The 21,725-nt window shown below is 39.3% G+C and overlaps 1 protein-coding gene across 5 annotated transcripts in view; it reads right to left on the bottom strand.

The window, feature by feature from the left end:
• Positions 1-21,725, bottom strand: part of LOC126297649 (WD repeat, SAM and U-box domain-containing protein 1-like) — a 223,542-nt gene that overhangs the window by 113,478 nt on the left and 88,339 nt on the right. For all 5 annotated transcript variants that reach the window (XM_049988728.1, XM_049988727.1, XM_049988729.1 and 2 more), the window contains exon 9: positions 16,173-16,318. In XM_049988728.1, the coding sequence (XP_049844685.1) occupies positions 16,173-16,318 (146 nt within the window). The remainder of the gene's footprint in view (positions 1-16,172; positions 16,319-21,725) is intronic.

Consider the following 21,725-nt stretch of genomic DNA (forward strand, 5'->3'; position numbering starts at 1 on the left):
GCCATCAAACAGAAAAGCAAGAAGATCACGAAAATACGAATGACCGATCATACTTTAAAAACAACATTTCGAGTGTTCCCGTTGATGTCTCGGTAAACTAAGTAAGCCAAAAACCGGAAGATAAATATAAATGGAAGGTGGTGACATACAGCAAAAGGAAATACAAGGCGACAGATACGCGACAAAAGGAAAATGACTTTTTAATAATTGGCGATTCGCTGCTGAAGAATATAGCTGTCCCCAATTGCAAGATCGACGTACGACCTGGTATTAGAACGCATCAACTCGGTAAATATTTTAAAAATGTGGTAAATGCAAGACAAGATACTACAGAACCAGATACTGAAACCAGACATAACTATAATGGGGTGTTTATACATGTTGGAACGAATTCGTTAAGGAGCAGCAGTGAGGAAGAAATGGCAAGCGAAACAAGAAACATGATCCGTTCTGCAAGAAATATGTATGCAGGATCTTGTCTGATACTTAGCGGAATCATAAGCAGAAGGTCGGTGAGTGAAAAATATATCGACAAAATAAACTGTGCTCTTAAAGAGCAATGTGATCGTCTTGGGGCAATTTTTATAGACCCAAACAAATTCCTATGTGAAAACTCACTAGCGAAGGATGGCTTGCATTTAAATAGACTCGGGTCTGTAACATTCAGCAGAATGTTTGCAGATGTCTGCAAAATCATTAGATGCAAGGGAAACTAATATGGCCTGAAGGGGGTGAAAAATCATACACTCCAGCTGGAAAAGAAAAATATAAGCACCATACAAAAAAAGATGATACTAAAGAATTTGCCCCAGAATACAGCTCACAACATGTAAACCAACAAAAGAAAAATTACATAAAAGTACTTCATCAAAATATTCAATATTTTGGTAACAAAAAATTAGAAGCAGAAGTACTCCTGAGTGGAGTAAGAGCAGATATATTATGCATAAGTGAACATGGACTAACTGGAAGTAAAATACATAACGTGGCAATAAAGGACTACAAACTAGCTAGTTACTTCTGCAGATCTAAATATAAGGGTGGTGGCGTTTGTATATATATTAAAACAGGTACTCTATCAAAGAATGTAAACAGTGAAGCTGCTACATTTCCCATAGCTAGAGAAAAAGACTTTGAAGTTACTGGTATAGTGGCAGAGGATTTTAGTGTTTTGTGTGTACAGGTCACCATGTGGCAATATTAGCATCTTTCTAAAAAAAATGCTAGCTTATTGAGAATGAACATGAAGCGAAATCTTATTATATGTGGAGGCTTCAACATTGACATGGGAAAAACACACAAAAATAAGACAGGATTTTGAAGAATTGTTAATAAATCATAAAATGAAAGTGACAATAACTGCACCAACAAGAGTGACTTCACAAAGTGAGACAATTATTGACAACATAATTACTAATATGTGTAACTATGTGTCACATGTAGTTCAGACAGAAATATCTGATCATCATGGACAACTAATCAGCTTTTGCAGAAGTAATGACTCAGTATCAGAACCAAAACAAAAAACCAAAGAAATAAGGATCATCAGTGAACAAAATATCAACATCTTTAGAACAATGTTAAGTAAGGAAACCTGGAGTGAAACCCTACAGGCCCAGAGTGTAAATGAAAAATATGATGCATTTATTTCAACAATTAGGTACCATTTTAATGTAGCATTTCCCAAAGTAAAGAGACAAGAAAGGCAGCAAGATCAAACACAGTGGATTACCAGTGAAATATTAGAACAGCGAAGGAAGCTTCAGGACGTGAGACGGATGGGCGAAGCTGAAAGCTATAAAATGTTAAAAAAGAAATATAGAAAAACAATACGAGAAGTGAAAGCAAGAGCAATTGACACCACTATAGCGAACTCAAAAAACAAGGCAAAGACAACTTGGAATGCAATCAATGCTGAAAGAAAGAAAAAAAGATGGGTCAAACAAAGAAGAAGGTATTAGGTCAATTAAAATAGACAACACAGTGGTCACAGATGGTATGGAAATAGCAAACATACTGAATAATAACTATATGAGTGTAGTAGAAAACCTAAAATTGGAAAGAAATAGTAAAAAACAGAAGTATATTAAGGTACCAAAAAGATCATGCAGTACTATGTTCTTAAGACCAGTCACAGAAGATGAATTACGGAAAACTATACAGAAACTGAAGTCCAAGAAATCGGCTGGTGGTGATGAAATATCAAATCATGTAATAAAGCTGGTATGTGAGGAGATAACAACACCACTGAAGAACATAGCAAACTGTTCTTTCAGATATGCAATTTTTCCTGAAAAACTGAAGATAACGAAGGTAGTGCCAGTGTACAAGAAAGGGTGTAGGGATGATCCCAACAACTACAGACCAGTTTCACTGATATCAGGTTTCTAAAAAATCCTAAAAATGCTTATGTATACCAGATTAGTTAACTATTTGGACAAACATAACATTCTCATGCCCACACAACATGGTTTCAGAAAGGGTAAATCTACTGAATCGGCAATTGTCAGTCTAACAGAATACATTTTACAGTCCTTGGATGAGAAAAAGGTTGTCTCTGCAATGTTTCTGGATCTTTCAAAGGCATTTGACACCATTGACCATGAAATGCTGATACAAAAATTAAGCAACTATGGCATTCATGGGCAACCAGGTGAATGGATAAAATCATACTTGTGCAACTGCAAGCAGTATGTATTATTAGGAAACTCGTACCAATCAGAAGTCAAATCCATCAAATATGGAGTGCCGCAGGGTTCGGTAATGTGGCCATTGTTATTTAATGTATTTGTTGATGATATAGGTGTTGAGGAGGAAGAAAAAAAAATTGTATGCTGATGACATGACAATACTAAGTAGTGACCAAAATATGGAACAGCTTGAGAGAAGAGCATACATATCTGCAAATGTCACAGCTCAATGGCTGTTGGAAAATGAACTGCTTATAAATCTAAAAAAAGTACTATGTATGCAGTGTTTAAAAACAAGGAAAAGGCTGTAGACATGGATTTAGAAATTGATGGAACAAGGCTGGAAGAAGTAGAATCTGCTAGATTCTTAGGTATTCTTGTGGATAATCAACTGAAATGGAAAAAAAAAACATATTAATAATGTCTGTAAGAAACTGAGCTCTGTCATATTCAGAAAGATTTCAGTGTTCATTTTTCCCTCAAACTATTAGAGATTGGAACAGTAGAGAAAAAGCTTGAAGCTTGCTCAATGAACCCTCTGCCAGGTACTTAACTGTGAATTGCAGTGTAATGACGTAAATGTAGATATAGATTTATTTCACTGCTTTCCTTTTGCCACTCATGCATCCCACTCCATATCCTTTGCCACAGTGTGTTCAATCTGTTCTGTCAGTGTACAGTACAGTATGTAACAAATACGGATCTGTTCCATTACAGGTATTGTTTAAAATGTTGAGCAACACGATCACAGCGAGGTGTACTATGATGCACCATCAACTGTCAAGGATCCCATGAGCTTTGTTTACTATTTCCACAGCTGCGATGACAATCCTAGAAACGAGGTCCATGTGAGTACTGACTGGTGCTCATAAACTAGTCTCTTCACACACCCCTGCAAGAAGAAGTTATTTGTCTATCGCTATTATGTAAAGTTGATGTTTATGGATGTGTTAGTGACAGGAGAGCCTCAGTTGTAGCGAGAACTCTTTAGGAGGATATGTTTGTGGCTGTGCAATGGGTGAAACATTTGTGACAAGGAAGAATATGAATGTTATTGTTCATTGTTTCACTTGCAATAATTTAAGCTTTCCTTTTAGTTTCCTGCCTAATCACATACTCAGAAATTGCCACATATTGGGAAATAAACTGCAAGGTATTTGTGACAAGGAACAATGTGAATTTTATTGCTGCTTGTTTCACTCACATGAATGTAAGCTGTCTTCTTAGATTGCTGCCTTACCACGCACTCGAAAATCACCACACATTTGGAAATAAACAGGCAAATTTTTATTTCATCCTTCATTCTCTAACCAGACAGAAATGTTTAACAACATGAAATGTTGCAGAATGTATTGTGTTACAACCATAAAAAAACATGATAACAATGCTTAGTCGGGAAAAAAAAAAATGATGTGCAGTAAGTTGCGAACATATAACCTCTAACTGAGATAACCTTATCCATTACGCAACAGCTTACTCATCCAAGTTTTGTATTGTGCATTAGTTATCATAAAGTCTCTTGAAGCCTTCATCAATGATGCTTTAATTGACATTTAATGGTAAGTGTGATGTATCTGTGATATGTTTCTTTCAATGCAACATTTCTTTTAAAAGGCTTACTGCACAGGTACGTCACACAGGAATGAATAATTGAAATGCACACATTTCACACAGGGGCCATTCACAATCAATAAAGGGTGTAGGGATGATCCCAACAACTACAGACCAGTTTCACTGATGTCAGGTTTCTCAAAAATCCTAGAAATGCTTATGTATACCAGATTAGTTAACTATCTGGACAAACATAACATTCTCATGCCCACACAACATGGTTTCAGAAAGGGTAAATCTACTGAATCAGCAATTGTCAGTCTAACAGAATACATTTTACAGTCCTTGGATGAGAAAAAGGTTGTCTCTCCAATGTTTCTGGATCTTTCAAAGGCATTTGACACCATTGACCATGAAATGCTGATACAAAAATTAAGCAACTATGGCATTCAGGGGCAACCAGGTGAATGGATAAAATCATACTTGTGCAACTGCAAGCAGTATGTATTATTAGGAAACTCGTACCAATCAGAATTCAAATCCATCAAATATGGAGTGCCGCAGGGTTCGGTAATGGGGCCATTGTTATTTAATGTATTTGTTAATGATATAGGTGTTGAGGAGGAAGAAAAGAAAATATTGTATGCTGATGACATGACAATACTAAGTAGTGACCAAAATATGGAACAGCTTGAGAGAAGAGCATACATATCTGCAAATGTCACAGCTCAATGGCTGTTGGAAAATGAACTGCTTATAAATCTAAAAAAAGACTATGTATGCAGTGTTTAAAAACAAGGAAAAGGCTGTAGACATGGATTTAGAGGTTGATGGAACAAGGCTGGAAGAAGTAGAATCTGCTAGATTCTTAGGTATTCTTGTGGATAATGAACGGAAATGGAAAAAAAAAAAACATTAATAATGTCTGTAAGAAACTGAGCTCTGTCATATTCTTAATGATGCAGCTATCACAGTATTCAGACAAGAACCTTCTGTGTACAGTGAGTGTATCATGGACTTTTCGAACCATACTTACAGTGTGGAGTGACTGTGTGGGGAAACTCAAACAAACAAGAGACAAAACGAGTGTTTACATTACAAAAAAAAGCAATTAGGACCATTTTAAGAAAAAAGACCTCTGAAACATGCAGAAACTGTTTCAAGAATTTAAATATCTTAACTTTTTCATCGTTGTATATATACAAAACAATAATGTACATCACAAAAGGTAGTGAGGGCTGGATTACAAATGCTAGTCTACACACCCACAATACAAGAAAGAAGAATGAAGTACGGAGCATACCCCACCGACTGGCAATGCTAGAAAAAGGACCCCAGTACTTTGGTATCAGACTACTAAGAAGTCTGCCCAAAACCCTGAAAGATAGTGTACTTCACAATGACTTTCCAAAGAAACTTAAAGACTATCTCATTGAAAAAGAGTTTTACAGTGTTGCAGTATACTTATGCCATTAAATTTGTATATATTGTTACTCATTATCAGTAATGTAAAAATGTAAGCTAAAGGTGTAGAAAAATAAGTCATAAGAAATGTTAACACTTTGACATGTGCTATATTACACGTACATTTACTGTACACAATGTAATCTTACAGGATCAAATAAAATTCAATTCAATTCAATTCAATCTTTAGCACAATTGTACAGCATTGTCGACATGACTTTATATGTGATATCCGAAAGGGAAATTCCTCTATGGTTGTCTGGATTTGATTTGCTACTTTTTGTGTAATGAATGGCTCACAGTTGTAGTCCAATGTTCTGGTAGTTGTTCTTTGCTCCTCATTCGCACTATGCAATAGTGTAATAACATCTTCACTGGTTCTGCTGCATATTTCCAAAGTCCCACAATGTACAATCTTCTCCACTTGCTTTGTATTTTTTGATCTCTTTCAAAGCTTTGTAAACTTCATGGACTGTGGGTGAGTTTACATTTTCCAGTGGTGTTTTAATATAAGTACCTGTTTATTTGCAGTTGTTCAGGGCATCTTCACAATTTAGTAATTTACTAAATGTTTCTGCTACAATAACTGTATTTTTTCTATTGCTATGGGCCACCTTCTTATTTTCATCTTTTAACATTAATATTGGAAAATATAACTTTTTAACTGTATGCTAAATATTTTGTAGTTGTCTGTTAACTATTCTGTAGTGACCTCTTGAGTTAGTTTCCTCACTATTAGCTTCTATTACTAGAAGTATACCTTTTTGATATTGGCATTTAACCGTTCTTATTATTTTTTGGGTTATGTTTCTTTGTTTTGTGAGTTCCACGTGTGATTCTTCTGTTTTATCACTCAGATATCTTAATCAAGTTTGTTGTCTATCTACCACTGTTTTAGACACTCATTATTCCAACACTGTTGTTTTTTCCTTGGATTTATTGGAGCTACTGGGTCAGCTCTTTGTTTTATCATGCAATGATCTGACCCAGTATCTGTCCTTCTTAGAACTTTCACATTGTAGATTTCCCTGTGGTACTTTTTATCCATACAGAAAAGATCCAGTTGCTATTCTCCTTTTTTTCCAGTCTGGAGCTTATATGGTCTTCTCTTAAAGTATGGTGACTTTGAGATTACATTATGTTTCTCTGTTTATTAAATTTTATAATTTTCCAGGCTACTCATTTGTCCGATCACATGTTATTAATTGATAATCTTCTGAATTGGATGGATGGATAAATGAATAGATTGATATCATTGGTTCCTTAATCCTATGTGTGTCAAGATAAGAATAATTCCCAGAGACGAACTACAGAAAAGACCTATCCCAATGGACTCAACTGCATCTGAGAATCAAGAAAGTCATCAGATAGAAGCAAACAGAAGTGTGTGTCGGTGGGGGGATAGGGAGGAGGGGGGGGGGGGATAAAAGTGTGAAGATAGGAGAGTTGCCCCAACCAGAAAGCAACTGCAGGAACCCAGGGCACATTATGCGCCTGGACACACACACACACACACACACACACACACACACACACACACACACACACACACACACAGCATCCGATCTCTGCTTCCATAACCTCCATTACCACAAGAAACCTAGCTACAAGGACAAGATAAAATCTCAGGAAAGAGAACAATGATGACTAGGGTGTCAACCAACAATCGATGTAAAAGAATACAAAGAATTAAAAAGGTGGAAAGGGCATGATCCCAGGCTGGATCACCAAGCAAGGGCAGCCATTGGCACCTCAGGTCAGAGCAGGTGACAGGGCAACCCTCCTGTCCCGGCTGATGGGGCTAGTGTGCCCTACGTCACAGAGAGGAGTAAAAACCACTTTCACGGGTAAATGAAAAAGCCAAATCAGCTACTTTGGCGTCATCCACTAGCACCACAGGTGACGTGTCAGCATGTTTAAGGTTTCGCCATCGGCTAGTCAAATTAAAGCAAAAAACCCCTTCCCATGCTTTTTCAATTCTCTTGACGCAGGTAACAATGCTGAAGTGATATTTCCAAAACTCTCTGAGAGTGAGATTGGTGGCTTCAGTCAACTGAAAGCAATGCTTGAAGAATGCTGTAGTGTAGAGCTTCTTAAAGTTAGAAATAATCTGCTGGTCTGTAGGGTGGAGTAATGGAGTGGTATTGGGAGGCAGAAATTGGATCTTGATGAATTGAAACTCTTCAAGGTGGTGGTCTTGTAGACCAGGAAAATGGTCAGGAGAATGGTTCAAATGGCTCTGAGCACTATGGGACTTAACATCTGAGGTCATGAGTCCCCTAGAACTTAGAACTACTTAAACCTAACTAACCTAAGGACATCACACACATCCATGCCCGAGGCAGGATTCGAACCTGCGACCGTAGTAGTTGTGTGGTTCTGAAATTAAAGCAGCCCAGCATGATGTGGTCCACTGTGAGACAGGCACCACACTGATAGTGGGGTGGATTCTTATGTTGAGGTATGCAGCCATGGGTCAGCCAAGTGTAGCCAATGCGAAGCCAACAGAGTACAGTAGATGCCCTGTGAGAAGCACAAAAGGAAGACTGCCACATGGTCATGGTCTCCTTTATCGTTCACTGTTTAATCTGAGAAACCAGGGCATATTAATCTGCATTCCAAGTCTCCAACAATTGTCGGTGCAGAGTCAACCGAATTTCAGGTTCCGGTACCTCCATCTCCAAAGTCGACATCCTGATAACCATCTTGGCCAACCGGTCAGCATGTTCATTCCCTGGGATCCCAATGTGACCAGGGTGTCCATACAATGGCAACCGACCATCCACTGTGGTGGAGGTCATACAGGAGATCCTGGATAGTCATAACCAATGGGGGTCAGTGGTAGCACTGGTCAACAACCTGAGGACTACTCAGAGTCACTGACAATTAAGAATGACTTGCAAGTGAGAGAATGAAGGTGGTTGACGACTCAAGCAATGGCCATCAGTTCTGTAGTGAATACACTATATCCGTTCAGCAGGAAGTGTACTTCACTTCAGATTGCATGTGTGTAGGAAAAACCAGTTTGTCTGTAGATCACAGAGCCATCAGTGTATACCAACATGAGCCTGGAAATGCATCAAGGATGTTCAGGAACAGGCGGTTAAAAACCATAGTGTCTATTGAGTTTTTTGGTCCAAAGAAGAGGCTGGGGCAGATCTGAGGATGGGGTACACACTATGGTGCTGCATGCAGTTTCTCCTTGACAAGGGGCAACAGTGGGGAAAGATGGAGTTCAGAGCAGGAACTCTGTATGTGAACTATGTTTAAAAATGGCTCTGAGCACTATGGGACTTAACAACTGAGGTCATCAGTCCCCTGGGCCTCTGTTGTGGGAGGAAAAAGGATGCGGTAGTTCGGATGCTCTGAACTGGATTTCTAGCGCAAGTGTGTAGTGCTACATGAGCATCAATATTCTCATTTTAACTGTCAAAATGTTATGATTAGAAACATACTGAACACATGTGCACTCTCTAAAGAGACTGATCACCCTTGGCTGTTGCTGATCACATACAGAAAAATCTGGCTTTTACACTTTTCAAGGGACTTGCAAAAAATGGCGTAAACTGCGGGAAAATGTGAAATGTGGGAAATTACTTTTTTAAGTTTTACTGGTTGTGTATGGGGCCCCCTTTCCATTTCTGTACTTTTGTATGAGATATGTAGATAAAAGGCAAAAAAATACTAATCACGGAATGTTTATTTTTATTAAAGGTTATCTGAATTTAGTGCTACATTTAGCAGGTGACATGACATTCACCGAAACTTTGGCACAGCAAATTGCATTAAAAATAATGCAGACCACACAGCCGATATGTTGATTTATGTGTTTGCAAAGCTAAAGTGATGCAGTTGGCAGTTTTAGTATTTATATTTGATGCCTATGAAAAGTGCATTAAAGATCTCTCTAAACTGCATGATTTTTAGTGTAACTTCCTGCGACAGTGAAGTCAGCAAATGTATACAGTACCACCCATTTATCTTGTTTTTAATTTTGTATATATAGGTGTGTGGAGTATATAAAGTGCGTTAAATATGGCACTACACTACAGATCAATCTGTCACTGAAGCCTTTATTTCACACTCACTGACTTAGTCAGCTCCCAGCCAGACAGACACTTTCAAATCAATGTAGACATCAAGGTTACAATACAGATCACTCTGTATCCACGGCCAAAATTGCAGGGAAGGGAACCATACTACACTTAAGCATTTTAAGCACACATTTACAACACATTAATATGCCATTTATATTTATTATACTGACCTTTAATTTGGCTGGTCTATAAACACGATGTTAACAAATTAGTACAGTAGTTACTACTTTTTGGCAAAAAAATCCAAAATTGTGGGTTGTTTTAATTTTGTTTGATGTATTTTTTCAATGTGGTTTTCAAGTTCATAAACACAATGGAAAACTTTGTCATTAACATCTGCAGCTGAAATAAATTTTTTAATTGTTTCCACTGCTGCATTAACAATTGCAAATGAGGGAATCTCATTGTCCTCATTACTATCACTGTCACTATCACTTTCTGCATTTTCTTGTGTGTGAAAGTTGATAACATCATCAACAGAAACACTTTCCACAGTGACAACATTGTTGCCAATGTGTAAGAAATCATGAACCGGATGCTGAAGCTGCAGCTTTTCCCATGATGAAGTAAGCTTTTTTTAACCGTTGTCACTAACACTTACATCTGGTGCATCAGATCCATTTCCGTGGTCGCCTTCGATGAATCCTGCTTCTCGGAAGCAATTGGAGATGGTGGCCACTATAACTTCTGTCCATGCCTTCGCAATATAATTCAAAGCATCTAAAATTGATACTTTAAAAGGAGGCTGGGTCTTTCCCAACTTCCATCAAAGGTAATGCCTTCTGCACTATAGCCTTCCCATAGTGTGTTTTGAAGGCATGGATGATACCCAAATTCAAAGGCTGTAATTTGCTTGTGCAGTTTGTTGGCAGAAACTATAATTGCACATTACGTAGGCTTATATTTCTGGGATGCACAGGGCAACAATCCACTAACAGGAGACTTTTTATGTTGTGAGTACCCATTCTTGCATCAAGATAATGTAATTATTGCTCGAATAATTCCAATGTCAGCCACACTTTTTTGTTGTCACTGTAGTTCATTGGTAGTGTTTTTATATTTTTAAAACACCATGGTTTTTTAGATTTGCCAATCACAAACAGTTTAATTTTTTCAAAACCATCTGCATTTGTGCCTAACATTACTGTCAGGTGAACTTTGCTGTGTTTACGTCCATGGCAGTGTTCGTCTTTAAAAACAAGCATTTTATTTGGCAGCACACAGTAAAAGATACCTGTTTTGTCAATATTGAAGATCTCCTTCAGTTTATACTGTTTCAAAAGGTCTTGTGACTTGTCACTCTGCCATTCCATAACAAATTTTACGTCAACACTGTTTTCTTCACCACACACAGTTTTGTACACTACATTGTACCGCTTCTTTACTCTATCTATCCACCCATTTGATGCTGTGAAGTCTCCGATGCCAAGTACATTGGCGACTTTCAGGGCCTTTTCGCATAACATCACACTGTTTATTGGAATATTCGATGCACGTGCTGCCTGAAACCAGTTCTTCATAATTTCTTTCAGTTCTACGTATTTCAAATAGCTGGCATATTTCATTTTTTTGGAATTTGGCCCACTGTTACTTACACTTTCCAAAATAGTCTCCGTTTTTCACGATGGTATTCAATGCAGATACCTAAATTCCTAAACTCTATGCTAATGCAACACATGTTCCATGGTGAGCATCAACTATTGCCAGAATTTTGACCTTTTCTTCCATAGAAAGGTTTTCCTTTCTCTTTTGGCAGAATCGGCATTTTCCATCATAAATTGTCACAGAAAACAACAATGTGAAAGAAACAACTAACCACAGGCAAAAAATCACTTCACACAGGGCTCCGAACTCGCTACGCGGTGCACACAAACAAAGTAACAAACCCAAACTCTTCGCACGGCAGTTGTCAAGAGTAGCTGTGCCAAGTGAAATCGTCTCACTTTGGTTGTAGGAACAGGCTTGTCGCACTGCCAACCAGAGATAGCACTGTACAATGCATATATGAACCATAAAGGAAACTACCATATTTAGAAAGTTACAAATACTGGAAAACGGATATCCTCTGTATATGATCATTATCACAGTGTGAAGTTAACGCCGAAATGATGCGGATACAATAAAGTAATGGTACTACTTATTGTAGCACACAGTACTGACAGATAAAGTTGGTATTGACTCGAAACGAATGAATGTACCTCAGAAGTTGCACATTCTTCCATCTTCTATCAAAACAGTTACTCCCATCAACCACAACGCCAAGTTGTGGTTGGCAGTGGCAGGATACAAATCACGTTTTTTTTCTGACTTAATAATTGCTGAGTGAAACCGCCTGGTGTCACGAAAGTTAAACGTATAATATATGTAAACACTAATTGAAGGAAAACACTAAGCCTGTGTCATTTTATGTCAATCACGCCAGTTGTTTTCCTACATGAACATTGTTTCATAAAATGTAAATCACAAGAAAATTACTGATATGTTAACGTGAAAACGGGCGCGAATTAACATTGTGAACATAGGAAATTTGAAGAAAGTGAAAACAAAATGGCATAAATGGCGGGAAAACGTTAATTCCTGGCATGTAAAAGTGGGTTATACTGTAGTACAAGAGGCTCCTGGCAAGGACAGAAAGCTATGTGATTTGACTCACGTCTTCCATTTTCTACTAAAGATTGTTGAAAGCACCAAGTAAATTCACAAAATTGAATAGTAAGGTGGATCAATCTTACTTAAAAGGAAGTCCGGTCTATCTAAAAGTTCAGAATTTTGTTGTATCTCATATTAGTGACACTTTACCCTGTACAACAAACACTCAGTTCTGTGCTTGTACACCACAATTCATCTCTGAATAAACCAACAAACAGTGGCTGTTTTAAGGAAAACAGCATATCACAACGTCCGTGTCAAAATGTATAGGTAATGGGAAAAATTCTTGCAACTGAAGAATTTTCTCTCTAAGTAGCCTCTGCCAGACACCAAGTACATTCATTATATATAGTATACTATTTTTTGTACTGCATTCTGCACTAAAAGGAACATAGTGCACAACAGAAGCAGCAGTGACCAAAAATAAATTATTAGTCTACAATATTATCAACATTAGGTATTCGATTTTCATTTAATTGTATTAGAGCTGTTCTCTACTCCTGGAAATGGAAAAAAGAACACATTGACACCGGTGTGTCAGACCCACCGTACTTGCTCCGGGCACTGCGAGAGGGCTGCACAAGCAATGATCACACGCACGGCACAGCGGACACACCAGGAACCGCGGTGTTGGCCGTCGAATGGCGCTAGCTGCGCAGCATTTGTGCACTGCCACCGTCAGTGTCAGCCAGTTTGCCATGGCATACGGAGCTCCATCGCAGTCTTTAACACTGGTAGCATGCTGCGACAGCGTGGACGTGAACCGTATGTGCAGTTAACAGACTTTGAGCAAGGGCGTATAGTGGGCATGCGGGAGGCCGGGTGGACGTACCGCCGAATTGCTCAACACGTGGGGCGTGAGGTCTCCACAGTACATCGATGTTGTCGCCAGTGGTCGGCGGGAGGTGCACGTGCCCGTCAACCTGGGACCGGACCGCAGCGACGCACGGATGCACGCCAAGACCGTAGGATCCTACGCAGTGCCGTAGGGGACCGCACCGCCACTTCCCAGCAAATTAGGGACACTGTTGCTCCTGGGGTATCGGCGAGGACCATTCGCAACCGTCTCCATGAAGCTGGGCTACGGTCCCGCACACCGTTAGGCCGTCTTCCGCTCACGCCCCAACATCGTGCAGCCCGTCTCCAATGGTGTCGCGACAGGCGTGAATGGAGGGACGAATGGAGACGTGTCGTCTTCAGCGATGAGAGTCGCTTCTGCCTTGGTGCCAATGATGGTCGTATGCGTGTTTGGCGCCGTGCTGGTGAGCGCCACAATCAGGACTGCATACGACCGAGGCACACAGGGCCAACACCCGGCATCATGGTGTGGGGAGCGATCTCCTACACTGGCCGTACACCTCTGGTGATCGTCGAGGGGACACTGAACAGTGCACGGTACATCCAAACTGTCATCGAACCCATCGTTCTACCATTCCTAGACCGGCAAGGGAACTTGCTGTTCCAACAGGACAATGCACGTCCACATGTATCCCGTGCCACCCAACGTGCTCTAGAAGGTGTAAGTCAACTACCCTGGCCAGCAAGATCTCCGGATCTGTCCCCCATTCAGCATGTTTGGGACTGGATGAAGCGTCATCTCGCGCGGTCTGCACGTCCAGCACGAACGCTGGTCTAACTGAGGCGCCAGGTGGAAATGGCATGGCAAGCCGTTCCACAGGACTACATCCAGCATCTCTACGATCGTCTCCATGGGAGAATAGCAGCCTGCATTGCTGCGAAAGGTTGATATACACTGTAGTAGTGCCGTCATTGTGCATGCTCTGTTGCCTGTGTCTATGTGCCTGTGGTTCTGTCAGTGTGATCATGTGATGTATCTGACCCCAGGAATGTGTCAATAAAGTTTCCCCTTCCTGGGACAATGAATTCACGGTGTTCTTATTTCAATTTCCAGGAGTGTATATACTAGAGTCATCCCTATTCACCATCGCCACTACTGAACAACCAGTACTGAGATAATGTGCTATGTATTCACTGAAATGAACAGAATAACATGTTACATAAACACATTCCATCTAACTGTGAAGTCTGATTAGCAAAGACGAACTACACTTTGCTCAACAAATAAAATTCTGGTCACATTTGCTAAAGTCATGTTTTCATCATCACACTTAAGTGCCTGGTAGAGGGTTCATCTTCACAATAATTTTCTATTACTCCATTCTCGAACACTGTGTGGAAAGACTGAACACCTGCATCTTTCCGTGCGAGCTCTGATTTCCCTTATTTTATTATAATGATCATTTCTCCCTATGTAAGCTAGCATTAACAAAATATTTTTGCATTTTGACTGAAATTTCATGAGAAACATCTTTGTTTTATTAATGTCCATCCCACATCCTGTATCACATCCGTGACACTCTTTCCCATATTTCTCAATTATACAAACCCCGCTACCCTTATTTGAACTTCCTCAATATACTTCATTAATCCTATCTGGTAATAATCCCACACTGTGCAGCAACACTCCAAAAGAGGACAGAAAGGCATAGTGTATGCAGTCTCTTTAGTAGGTCTGTTGCATCTTCAAAATGTTGTGCCAATAAATAACAGTCTTTTGTTCATCTTCACCACAACATTTCCTGTGTTTTCTTTCCAGTTTAAGTTATTCATAGCTGTGATTCCTGCATATCTGGTTGAATTTACGGCCTAGATTTGATTCATTTATTGTGTAACCAAAGTTTAACGGATTCCTTTTAGCACTCATGTGGATGACCTCATATTTTTCATTATTTAGGGTCAACTGCAAAGTTTTGCGCAATTTAAATTGTTTCGCATCTTTTGTTAATTTTACTAGATGATAAATGACAGCATCATCTGTAAACAACCTAAAATGACTGCTCAAAATGTCTCCTAAATCATTTATATACATAACAAACAGCACAGGGACTATACCACTACCTTGGAGAATGACAGAAATGACTTCTGTTTTACTAAATGACTATCCGTCAATTACTGACAGGAAATCATGAATCCAGTCGCACAAACTGCTTGTGAGGTACAATGTCAAAAGCCTCACGGAAATCTAGAAATATGGAAGCAGTTTGAAATCCCTTGTCAATAGCAGTCAACACTTCATGTGTATAGAGTAAGTTGTGTTTCACGATAACGATGTTTTCTAATTCCATGTTGGCTGTGTGTCAATAGATCATTCTCTCTGGGGTAATTCCTAATGTTCGAACATAACATATGCTCCAAAAATCCTGCTGCATATTCATGTTAATGACATGGGCCTGTAATTTAGTGAGTTATTCCTATTGCCTTTCTAGAATATTGGTATGCTTGTGGAACTTTCCAGTCTGTGGTTAGGGATCTTTCACTGAGCAAGTGGTCGGATATGATTGTTAAGTATGGGGCTATGCATCAGCATACTCTGAAAGGAACCTAACTGGCATACAGTCCGGATCAGAACACTTGCTTTTATTAAGTGATTTAAGTTGCTTCACTACTCTAAGTTTATTTACTTTTAAGTTATTCAGGTTGACAGCTGTTCTTGATTCCACTTCTGGAATATTTACTTCATCTTATTTGGTGAAGGAATTTCAAAAAGCTTTGTTTAGTAAATCTGCTTTAGCAGCACTGTCATTGACATCATTTCCACTGTTATCACACAGATTGTGTTACATGTAATTATATAAATACTGGAAAGATGGATAATATACAAACAGAAATTGTAAACACCTTCTTTAAAGCTACAACTAACCCACATCCTGATGCCAGAAGCTTACTCCCAGAAAAATGACATGTGTTGATGCCACCTTCATGACCATCAATGGACTGTAAAAGCTTCACTTCATTTTTATCTCTTTCTGCTTGCCTCATAAGTTCTTCCTCATCCAGTAACCCATGCTGAAACAATTTGAACAGTTATAAGCAAACAGGTTCTGCTACTGTAAGATTTTCCTATTGGTATTTAGGTTGTACTCATAATAATGAGCAGAACAATTGCTTGATGTTATACTACTAGACATACAATTTTCATCACCAAAACAGGTGTATAAAACGACAACAGCTACATTTCTTCAAAATTTAATTGGTTATAAATATGCAAAAATGATATATTTATTACATATTGTGTGTAGAGAGTACAGGAGAATGAAGAGAATTATTCAGCATCAGGGTTTTTGTTTTTTAAGCTCAATGCACAAAAAAGGCTAAAAGAGATACCTTAATTAAAATGGTTTGTGGGATGTCAATTGAGTAACTTGACAGAATATTTTGATATTTATATTGTTTAATTGTAATTACTTAAGAAATGAATTTAGAGGGGCAGCAACAGAAAAAGTAACTTGCCAAATGTAATATTCTTTTTAACATTCTGTATACTGTATTTGGTCAGCATAGGACACATAAGTTTCTATGACAGCAATGTTCATTTCTTTTTAGTGGTTGGTTATAAGAACAGGAAACAATTTCATTAAATTAATTTCTAATTTTACTAGAAAATAATACTTTGATTTAATGGTTTCTTTAAATGTTCCACTAAAGAGTACTAACTAGGTTAATTCTTATACTTTGGAGTCATGATGCATGGCGCTTCTTTCCGCAGTGGTTGGGCATGTAGATCTCCCAATGAGGATGATCTCAATGGAACACAAGGTGGAACTGTAATGGTGTGTGCAGTTTGCACTAGAGCAGTACATCCCATGACAAAACCATACTAGTAGCACTCACTGCCCACCACTTGCTTCACACACGCAAAGGGAAGCATGCGACCAGTAATGCCCTCACTAGGTACCATGCGCTTTCATTCATTATCACATAATGCTCACTCAGTGAATATGAGGCAACAGGTGTATGGCCCTGCCACACCACTAGAAAATACAGCCTCTGTACAGCTTTGTCACAACATAGTTGCACTAATGGGCCTTGCAAGCATTACTACATTTAGAATTAGAATTTTTTTAGCAGTCAGTTTTCTATGTTTTCTATGGATAAAATGAATGTTGTATACCTAAGATTCATCAGCAATGAAGTATGATTACATATAACAAAATGTAATGTTTTAATCAAATCTGAATGTGGAAATCTAAATTTGTGTGAATACAAGCTGATGAAATAATGCTCGAACACAGACTCTGACTAAAATCACACTGACATTGACACCATTTTGGACAGAACAAATGAAACAGATTTATATTGAAGAGTGTGACGACTGATTACAGTTGTCTGATTTTTTTTATAACTAAGAAAACGACTTCAGTCTAGCTATACTGCAGGCTGTCATGAGTAAACTGATCAAATTAACTACGAGAACTCATTACAGTTTATAATATTAACTGCAACGACCACAAAGAGGAAGGATGTGTAAGGTGTAGTGATAAGCAGAGATGGACATTATGTGAATAAATTTGTATCTTGATAATTATTCTAGTACATATAATACAAATAATTTATTTTCAAGTAAATTTATTTGAAACTTAAATAACAAATAACACAGAATGCTACTGCATTTTCTTTATTTATTTCTTGTACACAGTTCTATGATTAGTGTCTGTTCCCTTGGTCCAGCGCAGTTTCTATCTGATAAAAAATTTATTTATAGTTTTTCAGAAATATGGCTCAGTGGGTAAAGTTCCAGACTACAAAACTAAAGGTATGGAGTTCAGTCACCTGTTGCAGCTACAATTTCCTCTGTTACATACCGCTTCTTTCACCTCTAATAATTACAAGCCAAGTTTCACCCTGTTTAAGAGTTCATGTCGAAATGTAGGTTCCCTTTTAAATGACTATGTAAGTCGATTCAGAGGTGGGAGGAAGTTATGGGCACACTACTGTGCCTAGCAAAACACTGCAGTGCTCAAACCAAACTTTGATTTGAGCACCATTTTACTTGATTTACAGTGTAACAACTGGTCCTCAAAATACTTATAGGTAGATGGCTCTTAGCACTTACACTACCGATGCAGCCCCAATCAATTGTCTCTGCACCTGCCAGTACCTTCCCCCCTCCCCCTGCTAACATGTGCAAATACGCCATAAGTAGCCAAAGATGAGAAGCCAGCTGACAAAAACTCTTAATTTGCTACATCTTCCTTAGACTGCTAACACTACTGAACATGGATGTCTCTTTGATACAATTACACCATCTACACTCCTGGAAATTGAAATAAGAACACCGTGAATTCATTGTCCCAGGAAGGGGAAACTTTATTGACACATTCCTGGGGTCAGATACATCACATGATCACACTGACAGAACCACAGGCACATAGACACAGGCAACAGAGCATGCACAATGTCGGCACTACTACAGTGTATATCAACCTTTCGCAGCAATGCAGGCTGCTATTCTCCCATGGAGACGATCGTAGAGATGCTGGATGTAGTCCTGTGGAACGGCTTGCCATGCCATTTCCACCTGGCGCCTCAGTTAGACCAGCGTTCATGCTGGACGTGCAGATCGCGCGAGACGACGCTTCATCCAGTCCCAAACATGCTGAATGGGGGACAGATCCGGAGATCTTGCTGGCCAGGGTAGTTGACTTACACATTCTAGAGCACGTTGGGTGGCACGGGATACATGTGGACGTGCATTGTCCTGTTGGAACAGCAAGTTCCCTTGCCGGTCTAAGAATGGTAGAACGATGGGTTCGATGACGGTTTGGATGTACCGTGTCCCCTCGACGATCACCAGAGGTGTACGGCCAGTGTAGGAGATCGCTCCCCACACCATGATGCCGAGTGTTGGCCCTGTGTGCCTCGGTCGTATGCAGTCCTGATCATGGCGCTCACCTGCACGGCGCCAAACACGCATACGACCATCATTGGCACCAAGGCAGAAGCGACTCTCATCGCTGAAGACGACACGTCTCCATTCGTCCCTCCATTCACGCCTGTCGCGACACCACTGGAGGCGGGCTGCACGATGTTGGGGCGTGAGCGGAAGACGGCCTAACGGTGTGCGGGACCGTAGCCCAGCTTCATGGAGACGGTTGCGAATGGTCCTCGCCGATACCCCAGGAGCAACAGTGTCCCTAATTTGCTGCGAAGTGGCGGTGCGGTCCCCTACGGCACTGCGTAGGATCCTACAGTCTTGGCGTGCATCCGTGCGTCGCTGCGGTCCGGTCCCAGGCCGACGGGCACGTGCACCTTCCGCCGACCACTGGCGACAACATCGATGTACTGTGGAGACCTCACGCCCCACGTGTTGAGCAATTCGGCGGTACGTCCACCCGTCCTCCCGCATGCCCACTATATGCCCTCGCTCAAAGTCCGTCAACTGCATATACGGTTCACGTTCACGCTGTCGCGGCATGCTACCAGTGTTAAAGACTGCGATGGAGCTCCGTATGCCACGGCAAACTGGCTGACACTGACGGCGGTGATGCACAAATGCGGCGCAGCTAGCGCCATTCGACGGCCAACACCGCGGTTCCTGGTGTGTCCGCTGTGCCGTGCGTGTGACCATTGCTTGTACAGCCATCTCGCAGTGTCCGGAGCAAGTATGGTGGGTCTGACACACCGGTGTCAATGTGTTCTTTTTTCCATTTCCAGGAGTGTATGTTCATAGTGGGATAAAATGAACCAAGCAAAAACTCAGTGGCTGCTAAACACAAATTTCCTAAGATGTTTCTGGAATGATGTTGAATGACTAAAGTAATTCAAAACTTTTTTACGATTAATTACAAGTAAGTTTTCTTTTAGAAGACGAAACAGTTTTTCAATGCAACACACAGTTATGCAGCTACAGAGAGCTTAGAGACTGAAAAATTCCAGAAGAGACATTGTGTTTGGGTACAGAGAACAGTAGCACAGCACACTGGCAACTATATCTATCAAGAAAGTGTCAAAAGATGATTGGAAGAATTTTTCTGTGTTTCTACCCCAACTGCAACATTATTTAAAAACAAATAGTTTACCTGTTTTGCTGGCCACAACCAAGGAAGGCTTGTAACAAACTGCAGACATATAATAACCAAAGAAATGTTAAAATAAATGATATCATGAGTTTCAAATTATCTTCTGTCATAAAAATATGATTTTATTTTGAACTTAATTTGGGAGATTAGCGTAAAATCAAATTACTATGAATTATTTATTATTTGGAGGGGGGGGGGGTGGTTACTGGTGTGGAATTGATGACTTCTCAGTCTTTGCTGAAGATGATTGCAATTCGAAGTTTTGTATAGTTATTCTCAAATAAAGATGGTGTTAGGGGATATAATGCACTGCCATCCTCTTTACATATGTAGAAAGTATTACGTTTAGTGTAACACAACGGCAAATCAAAAATCAAATACAGTTTCTGATGAGATGTTTGGAAAAATGTTTGCTTAGTATATTACAAAGAATTGGAGGAATAAATGTCATTGGATTTCAAATTTATCAATTATTCATAAAGTTTTCTAATCATAAATAATGAATAAATGTTTTATTTGTGTAAAGGAATAATATTTCAAAGAAGTATTTTCATTTGTTATACGCGCATAATGAATAATAATTTTTAATCTCTATACGTCGGATGTTAACAACTACCGCCCAATCTCTCTTCTGACAGCTCTATCAAAAATTTTTGAGAAAGTAATGTATTCAAGAGTAGCCTCCCATATTTGTAAAAATAAAGTACTAACAAAATGTCAGTTTGGTTTTCAGAAAGGCTTTTCAACAGAAAATGCTATATATGCTTTCACTGATCAAATATTAAATGCTCTGAATAACTGGACATCACCCATTGGTATTTTTTGTGATCTCTCAAAGGCCTTTGATTGTGTAAATCATGGAATTCTTTTAGATAAGCTAAATCATTATGGTTTGAGTGGGGCAGTGCACAAATGGTTTAATTCATACTTAACTGGAAGAATGCAGAAAGTTGAAATAAGTGGTTCGTGTAATGTTAAAACAATAGCTGATTCCTCAAACTGGGGTGCTATCAAGCATGGGGTCCCACAGGGTTCGGTCTTAGGTCCTTTACTGTTCTTGATATACATTAATGACTTACCATTCCACATTGATGAAGATGCAAAGTTGGTTCTTTTTGCTGATGATACAAGTATAGTAATAACATCCAAAAACCAAGAACTAAGTGATGTAATTGTAAATGATGTTTTTCACAAAATTATTAAGTGGTTCTCAGCAAACGGACTCTCTTTAAATTTTGATAAAACACAGTATATACAGTTCCGTACAGTAAATGGCACAACTCCAGTAATAAATATAGAATTTGAACAGAAGTCTGTAGCTAAGGTAGAATTTTCAAAATTTTTAGGTGTGTCCATTGATGAGAGGTTAAACTGGAAGCAACACATTGATGGTC

Source organism: Schistocerca gregaria, chromosome X (assembly GCF_023897955.1).
Source record: "Schistocerca gregaria isolate iqSchGreg1 chromosome X, iqSchGreg1.2, whole genome shotgun sequence".
Lineage (NCBI taxonomy): Eukaryota > Metazoa > Arthropoda > Insecta > Orthoptera > Acrididae > Schistocerca > Schistocerca gregaria.